Source organism: Gracilinanus agilis, chromosome 3 (assembly GCF_016433145.1).
Source record: "Gracilinanus agilis isolate LMUSP501 chromosome 3, AgileGrace, whole genome shotgun sequence".
Classification (NCBI taxonomy): Eukaryota; Metazoa; Chordata; class Mammalia; order Didelphimorphia; family Didelphidae; genus Gracilinanus; species Gracilinanus agilis.
The window spans coordinates 149709729-149729820 of record NC_058132.1 but is presented as its reverse complement, the minus strand read 5'-3'; the positions used below and the strand labels follow the sequence as shown (position 1 = coordinate 149729820).

Below are 20092 nucleotides of genomic sequence, written 5' to 3'. Positions count from 1 at the left end.
ATGCACTGCTGGTGGTGGTGTGAACTGATCCAACCATTCTGGCTGGCAATTTGGAACTGTGCTCAAAGGGCTATAAAAGAATGCCTGCCCTTTGATCCAGCCATACCACTGTTGGGTTTGTACCCCAAAGAGATCATAGATAAACAGAATTGTACAAAAATATTTATAGCTGCGCTTTTTGTAGTGGCAAAGAACTGGAAAAGGAGGGTATGTCCTTCAATTGGGGAATGGCTGAACAAACTGTGGTATATGCTGGTGATGGAATACTATTGTGCTAAAAGGAATAATAAACTGGAGGAGTTCCAGGTGAACTGGAAAGACCTCCAGGAACTGATGCAGAGCGAAAGGAACAGAACCAGGAGAACATTGTACACAGAGACTGATACACTATGGTAAAATCGAATGTAATGGACCTCTGTACCAGCAGAAAGCAATGACACAGGACAGTTCTGAGGGATTTATGGTAAAGAACGCTACCTATATTCAGAGGAAGAACTGCAGGAGAGGAAACATATAAGAAAAACAACTGCTTGAACGCATGGGATGAGGTGGACATGATTATTGGGGATGTAGACTTGAAACTACCACACCAATGCAAATATCAACAATTTGGAAATAGGTCTTGATCAATGACACATGTTAAAACCAGTGGAAATGTGCATCAGCCATGGATGGGGGGAGAGCGGGGGATGAAGGGGTAAGTAGGAGCATGAATCATGTAACCATGTTAAAAATGAATATTAATAAACATTCAAAAAAATAAAAAAAACCGATAGCATTTTGTTTAAAGAAAATAGGTGCAAAAAAAAGTTTTAAATAAAAAAAACAGCTGAGAGCAGTAACAGAAGAACTTAGGAATGCATCTGTAAATGTGGATTTAAGAATTACTTTCCATTTACAATGTATCTTGTATGTACATAGTTGTTTGTGCACTGTATCCTCCATTATAATGCTGAATTTCTTGAGGGCAGGTGCATGATCTTACTTTTATTTGCGTCCCCAGGACTTAGCACAGTGCCTAAGTACTAGCAAATGCTTATTAAAAGAACTTAAACTCTAATTCAGACAGAGGAAGAATTCGAAAGCAGCAAAAAGTTTGAGAACTTAATTCACAAAACAAATCGTTAAGAAATAAACCCCTAACAAGTCATACTAAGTTTCTTGCAATATATGTAAACTGTTGTGTTTATTTAGCAATTAATTTAGTAATAGTGTTGGACCTAGCAGGAAGGGCTGGAGGATTCCAAGATGGAATGAAGGAGCAGGAAGTGGGGCTTGTGCTCTAAGAGAGACTCCATTAGGGGTTGGGGACATAACTGTTGCTAGCCCTGGGAGATCTCAGAGTTAAGGACACCCTGCATCCAGATTCCCTGGGATCCTGAGAGGTGAAGGCTTTAGGCAAGTGGACAAGACCTGCAGAGCTGCACCAAGTGGGGAATCTTTGGGATCTGGTGGACAGCATTTCAAACTCACTCTCCCTACCTGGGTACTTTGGATCACCTGGTGGAGTTGGCTCTTGGCATCCTATGACCATCCTTGGATTACCATGAGACCCCAAAACCACCCTCAGGCCCTTTAGATGAGTTGACCAAACCTGGTTGGAATCAGGTTTGAAGAAGCCTTCCCTGTGACTTCAGTACTGCTTCCCTTGGGCCCTGCCTGGCTTAGGTCAATAGGATAGTGTAGTTTAGTCCTTCCCCGCCCCTGTGGTTTGCCCTTAGGTTTTCAAGTGTAGAATCCCCTATCCCACCTTTATTTAGTTACCCTCAATTAAACTGTACAAACTTTTACCTTTTCCTGCTGATTCCACAGACCCTGGCCTAGGGTGAGATGGGTGACCTGTGGGCCAACTGCCATTCCCGTGTCAGTTAAAACAGTGAACCCTGGTCTCCCTATCCTGGTTGGTCCTGTCTCTCCTTCAACCCAGTGTGGACCCACAAAATTTAGGGTACATTTTAATAAAAATAACAATATCCCTGGTGCCTCACTTTTACAATATATGCTTAGAACAGTACAACCCACAAGCAATTTCCTACCTGCTCCTGGTGAATTATTTTTCTTGTATTTTTCCATCTGATTTGTTGAAGATAAGTTCTGGCTCTTCTGAAAGCCTAATAATGGATTCTGTAATCATATTACATATGGGTACTTTAAGTAAAAAAGAATGCTTAGGGTTTTTTTTTGTTTTTAAACCCTTAACTTCTGTGTATTGGCTCCTAGGTGGAAGAGTGGTAAGGGTGGGCAATGGAGGTCAAATGCTTAGTTTTTTAATAGTGAACAATCTGTGACAAAAACACTAAGCCTCATTTTGTTCAATTTGTTTTCAGAAGCCAATATCAAGTGTTTATTCCTACCAAAGGATCTATAATGAGCCAGATAAGTAATCTACTTTCAGGGAGGGAAATATTCTTTTAAGAACAGTGCAAAAATAGTTTGATTTTTCCCCTACATAATTGAGTGAATAATTTCCTTTTTAGGCTATTAACAAATCTCTCAATTTGTATCTCAATCTTAAAATTTCAATATGCCAATTAATTGAATTTTAAAATCTCTTTTCAGGTTTAACACAAAAACCTTCATTTTAACTACAGATTATAATTAACAATGTTTGCAACAATTCTAAAATTTTTTTTAAAACTTTGTATTTGGATTAACTTCTGTGTGATCAATATAAAATAACTGTTAACTCACTGTAGACTCTTCTTTTTTCACAGAAATCAGGAGATGTTCATTCTTTAAATTGTTTTCAATAGCTTCTGCTTTTTTCCAGGCTTCAAGTCGAAACCGTTCCATTATTTTTATCTCTTCCCGAAGGTCTGTGTTCTCTTTAGCTAATGTTTCTATTTGGCTTTTAAGGCGGCCGTGTGTATTTGACCACTTTGTCTCTTTTCGTTTCAACTCTTCCTGTAAATCTGCTATTTGTTGTTTTAAAGCCTTCGAAAGAGAAACAAGCATTCAGAAGTATTTAATAAATTCAAATGACATTTTTTGTTATCAGGCTGCTATAGTATAAATAGATCACAAATGACAAAGACATGCACGTAAAGTATAGATGGAGCATTTATTTATATCCAAGGTAGTATATACAAAAAGGTTTAAGATATATGGTACCTGCTAGCCATGTGTTTATAAGCTATGTAGAGAGAGGAGATAAAAAAATCACTAGTACAAATAGCACTGTATATGTTAACTACAAAACAGTAGTAATACCAGAGTTTATTAAAAATAAGTGCACTTTTGGCAGAGAGAATTATGAAAGATTACCAAGAACCAAGTCTCAGCTGGTTGTCCCCTGAAAGACTTTTAATCAGCAGATTAATAAGAGAGGTTTCAGGTAAGGGAAACAGTTTGCTCTGAGCAAAGGGCCAGGGGAGCAAAACACAAGATATATTTGAGAACACAAGAATATCATTTTGGTTAGTGAAGTTATACAACATAATCTAGAAAAATTAAGTTGAAGCTAAGACTTTGAATTCCAGGGTAAGAGTTTGGACTTTTTCCTGCTGGCCTTAAGTTCTGAGTGGAGTAGTTTTAAAACAAAAAGAGATTTTAGAAAGAAAAGTGAAGAGATGGTGACAGGGAAGGGATTGTATGGTATGCCAGCAGTTAGACGATTACTGCAGTAATCAAGGCATGATCTATGGATAGTGACAATGTGAAAGCCCATCAGCAAACATTTATTAACTGCAACTATGTGCCAGGCACTAGGAGCTGAAGAGATAGACAAAAATGAACCCCATCAGGGAGCTTATATTATAATGGGGAAGATAGCATGTAGATATATATGGTAAAATTGTGGTGGGGAGGACATTGTTGGGATAATCACAATAGACTTCATAAAGAAGGTAGCAAAGGAGAAGAATTTCGAAGGCAACAAGGGAGCATGAGAGGAAAAAACGGCATTTCCAGATAAGGGGGAAAGTCACTAAAAGGCACAAAGCTGAGAGATGGCATGCCATAGGGGGGAAAAGCAGCTTAGAAAAAAAGCCAGTTTGGCAGGACAGTAGAGCGCAAGAAATGGAATGGTCTATACTCATGCTGGGGAACCTATGGCATGTGTCCTAGAGGGGTTGCTCCCCTCCCCCTCTCCACACACACCTGAGGACATTTCTCACATGACCTGTCCTTCTGCCCAGCAACCCAATGGGAGTGCTTCCTCCCTCCCCTGTCTAGGGTAAAGCTCTGGGGGCTCACATGAGGCATGAGCTTGCAATTTGAGCACTGAGGTTCTAATGTCTCTAAAAAGTTCGCCATCAGTGGTCTATACCAAAGCTGGAAATTATAGGTTAGAGCTATAAAGAAAAGGACTATGTTTACTGATTAATGGGAGAGTTAGATGGCTCAATGGATAGGAGAGCCAGACCTGAAGACAGGAGATCCTGGGTTCAAATGTGGCTGTGTGACCAAAGAGAAAAGGACAAATGTAAGGTATGTTATAAAAAGAGAAACAACAAGTTTTGGCAACTAATAAGTGAGATGATGGAGAACAAAGAATCAAGGTTGTAAACTTGTGTGCTCTGAAGGAGGGTGGTACAATCAACAAAAAATAGGAAAGTTTGAAAGAAAAGTAAGATTTGGGGAAAAGAAAAGTTCAGTCTGAGATATAATTGAGTTTGAGATGCTTAAAAGACATCTGCTTTGAAATACTCAACAGGCAACTGGAAATGTGCCACAAGACCTTAGGAGGAATCCTCCTGGATTTGGATTTAGGAGTCATCTGCATAGAAACAATCATTAAACCTATGGGAACTGGTGAGGTCACTGAGTGAGAGAATGTCCAAAAAGAATTAGTGAGAGCTTAGGTCTGAGCCTTGAAATATATTCAGACTCAGGAGATGATAAACACATGGATGATAAACCAACAAAGTAGACTTAAGGAGGAGTGACCAGTTTTAAGGCTAAAGATACCTGAAGTGAAAAAGTACCATTAATTAAAATGAAGAAGCCGTGCAACCTGTTTATTATACAAATGAAGAAATTGAGGTCAAGAGAGGTAAAGTGACCTGTGTCAGTTAAGTGTTGGAGGGTCAGAACTGACTGAATCTAAGTTCTCCAACTTCAGAGCCATTGTTCTTTTTCACTATACCATAATGACTCAAAAAGGAAAAGATTCAAGATTTAGACAAAAGTTGAGCTTATTGATGATACTTAATCTACACAGAAATGTCCAATGGACGATTGAATGTGCAATTGGACCTTGAAAAAGAAGTCAGGACTATGAAGGGCAGAGGAAAGAAAATGCTCCCAAGTATAATCAATTTTGAGATGGCAGAAAAATATGAAAGGAATTTTTTTCTTAATCGAATTAATAAGAAACTATAGACAGTGAAAAAATATTATCTTCTACCATGAAAAGTCATTGCCTTAAATCATATTATAGAAAAACCAACATAGAAGCTTTATATGCAAACTGCTTTTCAGTAATCTCCCTTCATTACATTGTTACCAATACCTCAAAAAGAAAAATCCATAATCTTAATTAGCATATTTATGCCATCTATTGACACACAACCACTTTCTTTATACCTCAACAGACCATAATTTGGGCTTCCACAGCCAAAAAAGTTCATCATCTGGTATCTAACATTTTGGTGATGAAATTATGCAACACCATATAAAGCCTCTGAAGATGGATACATAGTTTATCATGGTGAATATTTGGAAGCTTTCCAACCTTCTGGGGCCTTTCAGAGTTCATTTCAGAGTTTACCAAAAACTTGGTCAACCCTATGCATAGGGACACTAACAGAACTTCGATGGAAAATGTCTCTAATAATAAGTGAAGATAATACCAAAGCCTGAGTTAAATATGGCAATATTTTCAGTTGTATCAGATATACATAAGAAATAAGAAATAAGAATCAAGACATTAAATAACTCAGCTACATACAGCTTGATCACAGGTGAACAATGAGAATCATATGAACCAATTCTTATTTCAATGAGTTTTCTGCTTACTCTGAAGCATCCTTCTGATTTTTACATAGTCGAATACTCTATCTAGTGTTAATTATCCTTTCTATAAATGCCATATGGCATGTCCAGTTGAAATTCTGACATCATATTTACAAAACCCTTAAATCCCTGAGATCAACGCATGAATCCTCCATTATAGATCTGTAACTAAAATTCTATAATATATTAGTGACATTTTCTGGTTACTGGTCTATCAATACAACTTCTGTCACTGTGTAGCTTGTATATTTACATTACCCAAAGCTCTCATACCTGAATTTCTTCACGTTCTTTTCTATCTGGAATTGCTCTTGCTGTTGTAGTATATTTTTCAAAAACTCTGCGTTCTTTTTGTAACTTTCGCATTTCCTCCTTTTTAAGCTCTTCAATTCGAGCCAATTCTTTTGCTTTCTGCTGTTCAAAGTCTGCAATCTCTTTTCTAAATTGATCAAATACAAGTACACCTTATTACCTAGAATAAATATCCAATAAAGTAATCCAAATGTCTTATCAATAAGGATTTTAAAAGTGGCAACCTGCACTGCCAAAATCAGGGAACTAGTATAAAACAAATATCATCTAAATATGGCAATATTCTCAGTTTTATCAGATATCCAATAGGATATTGAAAAACTGAGTTACAATTGATAAAAGTTCTCACAAAGCAGATATACATTCCTACCAGATAAGTCTTTGAAATTCTAATTTATGGCTATGAATTTTACAACATAACCAAAGAATAAGGCACCTTCTAATTTTTACTTGCCTATATAAAAGTATATTAGACCAGTAGTCAAGACTACCTGGGTCTCATTCCAGCTCTACTTGTGATTTTAGAGAAGTAATTTATTTTCATTTAGCCTCATTTTCTTCAATTGCAAAATAAGCTATAAGGTTAATGTCTACAGGATCTATAATGTCTCATGCTCGAATTACAAAAATTAAAATAATTCTTCAAGATGGGAGCCATGATAGGATAACCTTTAGTTTAGTTTAGTTTTTTTACATTTTTTTAAACCCTGAAATTCTGTGTATTGGCTCCTAGGTGGAAGAGTGGTAAGGGCGGGCAATGGGGGGTCAAGTGACTTGCCCAGAGTCACACAGCTGGGAAGTGTCTGAGGCCAGATTTGAACCTAAGACCTCCTGTCTCTAGGCCTGGCTCTCAATCCACTGAGCTACCCAGCTGCCCCCTGACCTTTAGGTTAGGCAATCAAACCTGTGAATTTACTCTTTTTTTTTTAAATAAATTTTTTAGAAAATTTTTTCATGGTTACATGATTCATTTTCTTTCTCTCCCCCCACAAACCCCACCCACCCACCTATAGCCGATGTGCATTTCCACTGGGTTTTACATGTGCCACTGATCAAGACCTATTTCCATATTCTTGATAGTTGCACTGGGGTGGTCGTTTAGAGTCTACATCCCAAATCATATCCCTATCATCTCATGTGTTCAAGCAGTTGTTTTACTTCTGTGTTTCTACTCCTACAGTTTTTCCTCTGGATATGGATAGCTTTCTTTCTCATAAGTCCCATAGAATTGTCCTGGGTCATTGCATTGCTGCAAGTACAGAAGTCCATTACATTCAGTTTTACCACAGTGTATCAGTCTCTGTGTATAATGTTCCTGGTTCTGCTTTTTTCACTCTGCATCAATTCCTGGAGATCATTCCATTTCACATGGAATTCCTCCAGTTCATTATTCCTTTGAGCACCATCACCATCATCATACCAAAATTTCCATCACCAGCACATACCACAAAATTTGTTCAACCATTCCCCAATTGGAAGGCTAGCCCTCGTTTTCCAGTTTTTTTGCCACTACAAAGAATGCAGCTATAAATATTTAAACTAGATCTAAACAATTGGAAAAACATTAATTGCTCATGGGTAGGATGAGCTAACATAATAAAAATGACCATTCTACCCAAATTAATTAACTTATTTAGTGCCATACCCATTAAACTACCAAGAAACTTTTTTACTGAATTAGAAAAAACTGTAACAAAGTTCATTTGGAAGAACAAAAGATCAAGAATATCAAGGGAAATAATGGGAAAAAATGTGAAGGAAGGTGGCCTAGCAGTACCAGATCTTAAAATGTACTATAAAGCAGCAGTCATCAAAACAATATGGTACTGGCTGAGAGACAGAGGATTAGTGGAATAGACTTGGGTTAAGTGACCTTAGCAAGACAGTCTATGATAAACCCAAAGAGACCAGCTTTTGGGACAGAAATCCACTATTTGACAAAAACTGCTGGGAAAACTGGAAAACAGTATGGGAGAGATTGGGTCTAGATCAACATCTTACACCTACACCAAGATAAATTCAGAATGGGTGAATGACATGAATATAAAGAAGGAAACTATAAGTAAATTAGGTGAACACAGAATAGTATACTTGTCAGATCTCTGGTAAAGGAAAGAATTTAAAACCAAGCGAGTTAGAAAAAACAAAATGTAAAATAAATAATTTTGATTATATTAAATTAAAAAGTTTTGTACAACAAAACCAATGCAACCAAAATTAGAAGAGAATCAACAAATTGGGAAAAAAATCTTTATAACAAAAAACTCTGACAAAGGTCTAATTACTCAAATATATAAGGAGCTAAAGCAATTGTACAAAAAATCAAGTCATTCCCCAATTGATAAATGGGCAAGGGACATGAATAGGCAATTTTCAGATAAAGAAATCAAAACTATCAATAAGCACATGAAAAAGTGTTCTAAATCTCTTATAAAGAAATGTAAATCAAAACAACTCTGAGGTACCACCTCATACCTAACATGACTGCAAAGGAAAGTAATAAATGTTGGAGGGGATGTGGCAAAATTGGGACATTAATACTTTGCTGATGGAGTTGTGAATTGATCTGCCCAAAGGGTGCTAAAAGATTGTCTGCCCCTTTGATCCAGCCATACCACTGCTGGGTTTATACCCCAAAGAGATCATAGGGAAAAAGACATGTACAAAAATATTTATAGCTGAATTTACTCTTAAATGAAAAATGTGGCAAAGAAGCCTTTTAGAATAGCAATTTCCCAGGTTTAAGATTTACCAGTTATTTTGGGATCTGATCTACTTCTAGCTTATTGATTAATATCAGAACCCAGCATCTGTCAATAAGCTGGTTCTGAGAGGGCAGGTTTATGTAGGCTTGTTTTACACACCTGCCAAAATAGATAAAGTATTTAGACATAAAGGTTAACATAAGTAAATTAAGGGAGCATGGAAAAAATATACCTATCATATCTACAGAAAAGAGAAGAGTTTATGTCCAAATGAGATATAGTGAATTACAGGAAGTAAAACAGATAATTCTGATTATATCAAATTAAAAGGTTTTACATAAGCAAAACCAGTGCAGCCAAAATTAGAAGCAGCAAACAAAAAAAATTTTTTTACAGCAAGTTTCTCTGATAAAGGCCTCATATCTCAAACATATAGAGAAAGGAATGAGATTTATAAGAATACAAGTCATCCCCCCACTTGATAAATGGTCAAAGGATACAAACAAGCAGTTTTCAGAAGAAAAAAATCAAACTATCTATAGTCCTGAAAAAATGCTCTATGTCAAATCAACTAGAGAAATGCAAATTAAAACTCTGTGGTACCACCTCACACTTCAGATTGGCTAACATGATAGAAGAGGAAAATGATAAATACTGGAGATGATGTGGAAAAATTGGACATTAATGTACTGTTGGTGGAGTTTGAACTAGTCTAACCATTATGGAAACCAATTTGGAACTCTGCCTAAAGGGACATAAAACTGTGTACATCCTTTAAACCTGCTGGTTACTTCTAGGTTTGTATATACAAAGAGATCAAAGAAAAAGACCCATATACAAAACTATTTATGGCAAGTCTCTCTGTGGTGGCAAAAAACCTGGAAACTGAAGATCCTTGCCCATCAATTGGGGAATGGCTGAAAAAGTTATGGGACATGGTTATGAAGCAACACTTTTTTTTAGCTTTTTAATACTATTTAACTTTTTTCCTCAATTACATGTGAAAACAATTTTTTAAATGCTTAGTTTTCTCATTTGAGCCAAATGCTACCCTCTTTCCCCTTCCCCCTCCTCTCTAGAAAAGCAAGCAATCTGATATAGATTTTAAATGTGCAATAATGTAAAACAATTTTCCACTTTAGTCATTTTGAGGGCATGAACCTGAACCAAAAAAAAATGAAAAAAGTGAAATACAGTATGCTTCAGTCTGCAATCAGACTGATAGAAGACTATTGTATTTTAAGAAATGATAAGCAATATTGTTTCAGAAAAAAACTGGGACCTTAGCTCCTCTAGTCAAGACCATAATCAAGATAACTCAAAAGAATCCATGATGAAAAATGCTCACCTCCAGAGAGAAAACTGATGAACTCTGAATGCAGATTATAGCATACTTTTTTACTGTGGGGTTTTGTTTTCTTTTGCAATATAATATGGAAATATATTTTTGCATGACCTCACATGTATAACTTTTTTCCTCATATGTATAACTGAAATCAAACTGCTTGTCAAAGGGAGAGAGGTGAGAGAGAGGGAAATAATATGGAACTCAAAAAAATTTTTAATGAAAGCTTACAATTTTCGTTTACATGTAATTAAGAAAAAAGTAAATGTAATAAAATAAAAAACAAAGATATTTATAGTTTTCATTCTAACAACATAAGAATCTAGCCAACAACCTACCTATCTGTAGCCATTGCATCACACTCTGGAGATCCACAAACTTACCTGAGATTTTCTAAGGCATTTTCTCTTTCACTGCGGAGTTTAGCTAATGATGCATTTTCAGCTTTAAATCTTTCAATTTCTGTTTCCAATTCAACAACTTTCTCTCTTAAAATCTGGGAGCGAACACTATCACCTACAACATATAAAATAATATGCAAACTAAGTTTGATTAGAAAACCTATCTTATAATACATGTATTACCCTGATTTCAAATTGCTTGCTTGCTCCAAGAGGTGGGGAGAAAAGGGAGGAACAGAGACAATCTGGATCATATAACTTCAGAAAACTTATGTGGAAATTTGTTATTATATGTAATTGGTAAAATAATTAATTGATTAACCAAAGCAGAAAAAAGAAAGAAAACCTATCAAATAAAATCTTGCCTTTCAAGTGATAACAATATATAGGTACTTTAGAGTTAAATGACTTAAAAGGTCTATTCCAGTTAATCAAAACAATGCAAATTGGTAGAATTTCCTCAAATTTAGAAGGCACCTAAAGTCTTATAAAAAGAAACATATTACTACACTTCAGAATGTTAAAAATTCTATCATAAATCACCCAGACTGTGCATATACTAAAGTTATTTACAGTCAAATTTGATGAATTGAACAATGCCAGTTTAATGTTCTGGGAAAAACAGGTCTTTTCTATCTCACACATACACATTTTCATCTCTCATTCTCTGTATGAAGAGGAAATCATCAAAGAAATTAGAAGTCTGCTGGAACTCATGTTTCTGCAGGATGAGCATTATGGTAAAATCAGGCAAGGATTCCTTTATACTTTCCCTTTGTGGTTAATTTGTTTATGAAAAGTATTAGAATATTATTGTGTCATATATGAATAAATATAAACGTAAAAAACAACTACATGGCTTTCCATTCTTAATTTCTTCTAAACTCTTTTACTAGACTGTCCCAACATCTGAGTCAGATCCATTAAATAAACTTCCTTCTACTGCTCTTGAAGCACTTGCTTGGTACTTTACCACATCTGACTGTATACTGTAGTAATCTATACATATGCATGTCCCCTTCTGGATTGTAAATTCCACAGGAGCCTAGACTATAATTTGCTCATCTTTGGTAAGGAAGTACTTTGACAAACCTCACATGGGAGTATGCAATCAACAAATGTTTTTCAAATTGATAATTCATTAGTGAAGGGGAAAATTTGGGTGTCATATATCTTACTAAAATGAATCATAGAATTTTGGCCTTGCATCATTTTGATAAATCTTTAATATCTTATAATATTGACTTACCAAGTGGTTGTTCTTGGCTTTTGTTTAATTCAGGTTCAGTTGCTAAGTGTGTGTCTGACCTAGGTTTAGGCTTCAGAGAAGGAAAGAGTTTCATCATCAGATCAGAAGGAGGATTTTTTATGCTCTTACTGGATTTACATAAATCATCTCCTTTCTTTATAGGTGCAACCTTCCTTTTTATTGCTTTATCCAAATTAGCTACTTCAGTTTTGCTATAATAATCCATCAGTGGAAGCTCATTAACGGCTTCATTCCCAAATATGTCATGTTTACTTTCATTTTCTTCAAGGTCAGTCCATGTTCTCTCATCATCAAAGTCAATTTTATTCATATTTGTACATGATGCCCTTCTTGAAACCTCAAGAATTTTATCTTCCATGCTTTCAATCATGATGGATTCATCACTACTGTCATCTTTATCTGACAAATCCAGATCAATATCCCTGCTTTTACCCTCCTTCCTGGTTTCTCTGAAAGGTCCTTTACCATCACTCTTCTCAGGATTATCCTCTCTGCAGCTGCTGAAAACCTTTTTCATATCTTCATTTGTTGCTTTTATGGTGTTATCTAGTTGCTCTTCAAAGTCACTGCTGATAACACTGTTCCCATCATCTTCATCCTCACTTACATTCCACTTCATTTGATTCTCAGCAAGAGTTTGAAATGTTTTTTTGCTAGGTTTGCTAGTCTGTTCTTTCAAACTAAGAGGTGAAGCTCTCAATTCAAGATGTTTTGTTATTTCATACACATTCTTATCTTCTTGCTTAATATGGTCCAATTTTTTATTTTGGTTATGTAGAGTAACAATATCTGTGACATTGGTTTTTGCTTGCTGCCCTAATTTGACAGGGGTTGAAGACATTCTGTGACCTTTGCTAACCTGCTGATCTCTTTCTAAGATTTTTAATACAAATGAAGAATTACTAGAGAATGATATTTCATCAGCAGCTTGTTCCAAGAACAAAAATTCATCTAACTCCAAGTTTTCCTTTTCTTTTTCTTTTTCCCAATTGTCTAATTTCTTCTGAAATGAAATTTCAAAAGAAAATTCTGGATCTTTTACAATATGACCCATAGAGCTTTTAGAAACAGAGGGGTTGTTGTTCAACTCTGTAGAAATAAGAGGCTTTTCTATGCATTGTGGCTTATTTCTGACTTTGCAACCAATTTCAAAAGGCTTTGTACACTCTGGAATATTTTCTTTATTAGGTTCTAACTTACTGTTTTTTTCCAATTTTATCTGATCTCTAAACTGCCCATCAAATTTCTTTCCAATTTGCATTTTCACTTTTGATGGAGAAATAATTTTTCCATTATTATTCCTAAGTACTTTTGCCTTCTGAGAATCTACAGCAGAACTGGTCTTGGTTCTGGCTTGATTACTCTTTTTCATCTCTGTAACTGGTTCCTTATTTACAAGGGCAGTTTTTCGCTGCATCTGTTGTCTGTCAGCTTTAAACACAGGTTGTTCTTCTGGCATGCTTTGATGAGTCATTAATTTGTTGTCTTTTGATTTCCAAGATTTAGATTTAGCATTAGTAAACCTAGCTAGGCCTTCTCCTCGTTTTAAGAATGGTCGTTTTGGTATTGCTTTGGTCATCAACAACATTTCTGCTTCCTAAAAAATCAAAGAATATTTTAATTAATTTTTGTTATTATTGAGTAATAGTCAAGGTACTTTTAAGGTGAAGTTACATAATGATGATAAATTCTTGGGATATTCTGGTCAAAACATCTGAAATGCAAACCTGTAGCTGCTTTTGTTTCAGTTCCTCTTCTTCTATCTGAATCTGTTCCTCTAAGAATTCTTCATATGTCTGTTTCTTTTCTCTAATAGCAGCTTTAATTGGCCTGATAATGAAAGTAAAATTATGAAGCACATAAATCCTGATGGTAAAACATTCAACATGAAGTGTTACACTGAGACTCCTAAGAATCATAAGTTTTAAACTTTAAAAGGTAGTATTTACTATTTAATAAAACATTTTTAGAAACACAATCTAAAAAAAATGTACCTGATGCATCAATACTCTAACATAATAGATCATAGTGAGTCCACATAATATAGTATACCCTCAGAAATAGAAAGATATCACTTCAATGTGAACATTTTAATAGTGTAGTAAGAATTGTTTTTCAAACATATTAAAATTTATAGTCATACTACTCAATTAAAAACGGAAAGTGCTACCAAATGTTAATTTTTATACTTTTGTTTTTTCCTTTTCCCAAAGAATGATTTTACCTAAGATTTATGACAGAAATCATACATCTAAGATCTAGTTTTGGTACTTTCCTCAAATAAAAAAACTGACACTTCTTATAGGCCACTACCAAAACTACCAACTTTGCTATCTCCCTTACAAGATAAGCATCGTTTCAATCATATGCCAAAAAGTATAATCAAGTAAAAGAAAATAACATCCCTGGGTGTTCTTCCTGTAATATTCAACAAGGCTGACTGGCACTTCCCTCTAAAGAGCTCTAGTGACAGTTCTCTCCCTGTCTGGTTCTCCTCCCACTATCTGAACTCTCCTTCTCATTCTTCTTTATAAGTCCATTCACCTTCTCCCAAGTGGTCTTCTGGTACCCTCTTTTCTTTTTCTGACCCCTTTTCCTTAAGAGTCTCACCTGGTTCCAAGGATTCAATTATCACCTCCACCCATGATGAAACCAATAAGCTAGTCCTTAATCCCTCCCCTGAACTGCAGTCGCCTATCCCTAGATATTTCACCAGCACTTCAAAATCATGTTTAACAATGAATTTCTCATGTGCTCTCTCCCAACTCTATCCTATTTCTGTTGATGGCACCATGAACCTCTCAGTCACCCAAAATTTTTTTGATGTGATTGTCATCCATTTATTATATTTTGGCAAACCTATTCTCAAGACTCTCTAAAGCTTCTAGAGTCAAGGTTAACAAGGGTTCATGAATAGATTTTAGGAAGGTGTTAAATTTAGATGGAAAAAAAAAACAAACATTTTTATTTTCTTTAGCCTCTGGCTGAAATTTACCATTTCCTATAACTGTGAGTTAAAAATTTACTATTTCCTACAGCTATGAGGCTTCAGATTATCGTGGATTATGACCCAAAAAGTCCCCTGCTTTAGAAAATAATAGTAATAATGTTCATAACAATAATGATAAAAAACAATAACCACCACCAAAAACAATAACAATCACCATTTTATTGAACACTTAGAAGTTTGCAAAGTTTTTTGGATATATGTTTTCTCTTTTACCTCCCAGCAACCCCGTGGGTTAAAAGAGATTCCTATTATTGCAGAAACACTTCATTGTTTGTCATGCCCAATTACGGACTATTTGGCACTGAGGAAACCAGAGGAATTTTATCTCCTACTAAAATTCCTGATAAGGAAATTTTCTTTTGCTGTTATGGAAATAAAATGACAGAAAAAATATATTCATAGATTAGTACCTAGGAAAAGGGCTAACCATCCATTTTTATTCAGGAATCTGAATCTACTAGTAGGAGAGAGGGAGAGAGAAAGAGAGAGAGAAGGAAGGAAGGAAGGAAGGAAGGAAGGAAGGAAGGAAGGAAGGAAGGAAGGAGGGAAAAGAAAGAGAGAGAAAAGGAAGGAAGAAAAAGAAAGAGAGAGAAAAGGAAGGAAGAAAAAGAAAGAGAGAGAGGAAAATAGGAAGGAAGGAAGGAAGGAAGGAAGAAAGCTGTGCTTAAAAGCCAAAAGATCTGAACTTAAAGGCTGTCTCTGATGCTTAACAGCTTTTCAACTCTCTAGGCCAGTCTTTTATTGTCAGTGTCCCCTTGAGTATAATGGAGAGAATCATATTGTACTATTTACCTCATAGGGCGTATCCAAGCTTAGTTAGTTACTAACTCTCCTGTAAGGATCAGTTTCCCTATCTATATAGAAAGCTAGTGACCCAAACCTAAAATTTCAGTCATCTTCCCTCTCCCTCAGATGCCACATCTTGTCATTTCTGTATCGACAACACCTAATTGCATCCACCCAATCGATAAGCATTTATTAAATGACTGCTAAATACTAAATACTATACAAAAGCCTGAGGATACAAATACAAGGAATGAAATAAGCCTAATCCCAAAGAGTGACAATGAGTACATGTAAATATAGACAGAATAACTTTAAACTGCATCTTCAAGAAAGAGAAGGATTCTGAGAAATGCAGACAAGAGAGTATATTCTAGATATGAGGACAGCCATTACAAAGGCATGGAAACAGATAATGGAGTGTCATGCATCAGAAACAGAGTTAAGGTCAGTTTGGCTGGATCACCAAGTATAAGAGGAAGTGAAATGTCCAATGAGTATCATAGGTTAGGACTATGTTGTAAAGGGCTTGAAAAGCTCAGTTGCAGAATTTATTTAGAGATGACTATTATCCTAGAGCACCACAGAAGTTGAATAGAGAAGATGGCTAGTTGTATCTACACTTAGGGGAAAATGATTTAGCAAAGCCTTTGAAATAATCAAGGCTAGAGGTAATGAGGGATTTAGCTGTAGTGGTGGTCAAGTCAGTGGAGAGATGCTACAGAAGGAAGAATGGCAAGATCTGTCAACTGAGTGAATTGTAGGGGAGAGGGAGGATGAATTGAATTTCCCAACAAGATTATGATGCTAAATGACTGGTAGAATGGTGTTCAATAGGAACAAAGAGATTTGGAAGATGAGTAGGTCTGTGAGGAAGGTGGAGGAAAACAGTTTTAAAAGTCCAATGTACAGGCAATAATGCAGTACTAAAGCTAATGAGAGAATGAGGCAAGAATATAACTCTAGGAGTCATCAACCTAGAGATGAAAGTTAAATCTATGAAAACTAATGAGGTGACCAAGACAGAGAGTGTAGGGAGGAAAAGGGCCCAGGACAGGTGTGGAGAACATTCACAGTTAGGGGTTGAGATTATTGCTGATAATCAAGCCAAAACTGAGAAACACAATCACACGAGGAAGAGAACCAGGAGGAAACAGTGCCATAGAAACCAAGAAAGGAGAGAGTATATAGGAGGAAAGAGTGTTGAGTATTCAATAGTGTCAATTATAGCAGAGATCAAGAAAGCTGAAAAAATACCATCACTAAAAGATGTAACACTAGACAGAGTAGTTTCAGGTGAGTTATAAAGCCAAATCTAGACTGAAAATAACCCAAGAGATAAGAAAAAGGAGGAAGTAGAGGTAGTAAGTACAGATATCTATATCTGCTTTCTACTTTACCCTCCCAACTGGTCTCCCTACCTCCAGTATTTTTCCTCTCCAAGACATCTTTCAGACCATCTTCATTCCTCTGCTCAAAAGCCTTTTGGATTCTCATGGCCTAGGGAAGTAGTCACCAAAATGAGGGCTATGTAATAGACCTAAGGGGTGGGTGATCATCTAGAGCAGGGGTCGGCAACCTTTTTGGCCATGAGAGCCATAAACGCCACATTTTTTAAAATGTAATTTTGTGAGAGCCATACAGTGCTCACAGTGCGTGCTCCTGTAACAGCGCCTGAAAAAAAATTGACTTTATGGCTCCTGCAGAAAGAGCCAGATATGGCCCTCAAAAGAGCCAGATATGGCTCGAGAGCCATACGTTGCCAACCCCTGATCTAGAGGGTGGGTTCATGGGTTGTATTCCACCCTCCCCTGCCATAGCCAATAATGGTTAAGTGTCTAACACAGTACCACAACTCTTCAATACTCTTCCTTCCCATAGTTGACCTTCTGTGGCTTCAATTGGTCTGGGTCCCTCGGAGTGAGCAAGATATAACCTAATCCAACCCAGCACCTGAAAAAGTTGCACAGGATAATTTCTAACACACTGTCCCTAGTGTCCCCTCACCCATTTCCTCCAGATCATGATAGCAGCAGGCTTCACGCTCCAGAGCAGGGAACAGTACTCTCTCCATAGTCACCCTCCCCACACACTTTTTTTCATTTTTCCATGAAAAGTACTCCAGGATATAGAAATATGGCTGGGTTATAACTGTATTATCTTTCCCCCAAAAGGTACCACTCATCTAAAAGTCTCTATTGGGGGGGGGGGAGACAGGGGACACTACTATCCTTGCAAGTAATCTCCTAGGATCTCAACTTTCTTATTCTTAATTCCCCATCAAAAGAAACTTCTCTGTTCAAAGTTGGCAGTGATCTCTGAATTGTCAAATCTAATGTCCTTTTCTTAATTCTCATCCTTTTAATATGCCTTTCTGCTGCATTGAATACAAATGCCCACCCTCTTTTCCTTTCCTTCTTCTAGCTATATAATTATATATATATATATTCCTTCTCAAACTCCTTTGCTGGATCATCATTCATTTCATATTCCCTAAACTTGAGTGTTCTATTAAGCTTCTGTCCTAGTCTCTTCTCTCTATAAAAGTTCTCATATGAGTTTTAATTATTGTCATGCAAATGTGTCCCCTCAGATCTATGTCTCCACCTGAATCTTTCTCCAGAACTCTAGACCCACATCATAAATTACCTGTTTGACATTTTGACCTGAATATGCTCAAAAGGCATCTCACATTCAACATATCTAAGATAGACCTCATTACTTCTCTCCCAAAACTTAAACTCTTCCAAACTTCCATACTTCTATTGAACATACCAACATCCTTCTATTCACCCAAGTTCTCAACCTTACCATTATCCTTGAATCTAACCTTCACCCCATATATCTAGTTAGTTGTCAAATCTTGTTTCTTCCTCTAGAACATCTCTCACATCCCATTCTCTCTACTCATAAAATATTGGGCTTATCACTTCCTCTCTGGGCTTCCTTCTTGATTTCTCTACCTCAAATTTCTCCTCCTTCAATTCATTCTCCATAAAGTTGCCAAAATAATTTTTTAAAATGTAGATCTGACTATATGACTTATGTATTCAATAAGATTTCAGTGGCTACCAAGTCATTCTAGGATAAAATGTCATTACATTCCATTTTTAATTTCTAAGTTTTTTAAGGTACATAATTATTAGCATAATAGTACATGTAAATAATATGTGAATGCACATAATTGGGGTACACGCACAAACTTTTTTTGCTAATGGAGTGCATGATCAAAAAAATTCTGGCCCAAAAGATTTAAGTTCTTCTATAAGAGACCCTACCATTCTTTCTTATTTTCACACTACTTACCCTTAACAGTTTATGTAATAACTAAACTACACTATCAACTGTTCTCAGAACTTAAAGGGCTCTTTTCTATGGATCTCACATTCACAGAGGCTGCCCACCCACCCACCATACCTATAATGTACTCACTTTCCTGTGTACCCCCTTTTAGAATCTTTCTCTTTCTTCAAGATTCAACTGAGTTACAACTTTTTCTTGCTAGCCCTTTTCTTATATGGCAGCTAAGTGTTCTCTCCCTACTTCTTAATAATATTCTATATGGCATTATACTTATGTCTAAGGATTTTATTCCTCCAATACGAGTACTACTTTTTAATCTTTGCATACGCAGCATAATTCCTTGTTCACAGTAGGTACATAGTAAATACTTTTAATTGAACTAGACCACATTTTTCAATATCAAGTAAAGATTCCCCACCACTTGAATCTCACATTCAACTGCAGTACCTTGATGCAAATAAAAAACACATAATATCTAATGTGTTAATCAGCATACATACCTTTCTTCAATACTAGACACTGCTAACAATTTTCTTCCATTGTTAATATCAGAGGAATCACCAGGTTTTTTTGAATTTGTAATCTCTTTCCCTTCTGGTAACTGTTCTGTCATTTTCTCCCAACACGGTAGAATACTTTCCCCTACAAGATGAATTGTGAAAAATTTAGCTGGAGATATGCAAACTGTCATAAACATTCCAAATGAAATAAAACCAAAGTAAGGGTTAAAACTCTAGAATTGTACAAAATATTCAGGTAGAGCAGAGTGGCACACCAGAAGCATGCTGGGCTTAAAAAGCAGGAGACTGATGGATTCGGGCCACAAACCAGATCCCAAAAAAACATATAAAACAAGTACCAAAGAGACAAGAATTCTCAAAGTTTTAGTAGTAGCATGTTAGTTTACAAAATTCTTCCCTATATATCATCTCATGTAATTCCTAAAAAGTATTAGTGATAATGCAAAGTATGGCAAAACCAAGGCTCAGATACAATAATTGATTTCTT

General features: G+C 36.0%; 1 protein-coding gene across 1 annotated transcript in view; it reads right to left on the bottom strand.

Moving 5' to 3' along the window:
- CENPJ (centromere protein J) overlaps nt 1-20092 on the bottom strand; it is a 51378-nt gene that overhangs the window by 27421 nt on the left and 3865 nt on the right. The window contains exons 4-10 of the mRNA XM_044666147.1: nt 19585-19726; nt 13716-13818; nt 11968-13585; nt 10701-10833; nt 6229-6394; nt 2692-2934; nt 2037-2124 (exon numbers count right to left, since the gene is read on the bottom strand). Of these exons, the coding sequence (XP_044522082.1) occupies nt 2037-2124; nt 2692-2934; nt 6229-6394; nt 10701-10833; nt 11968-13585; nt 13716-13818; nt 19585-19726 (2493 nt within the window). The remainder of the gene's footprint in view (nt 1-2036; nt 2125-2691; nt 2935-6228; nt 6395-10700; nt 10834-11967; nt 13586-13715; nt 13819-19584; nt 19727-20092) is intronic.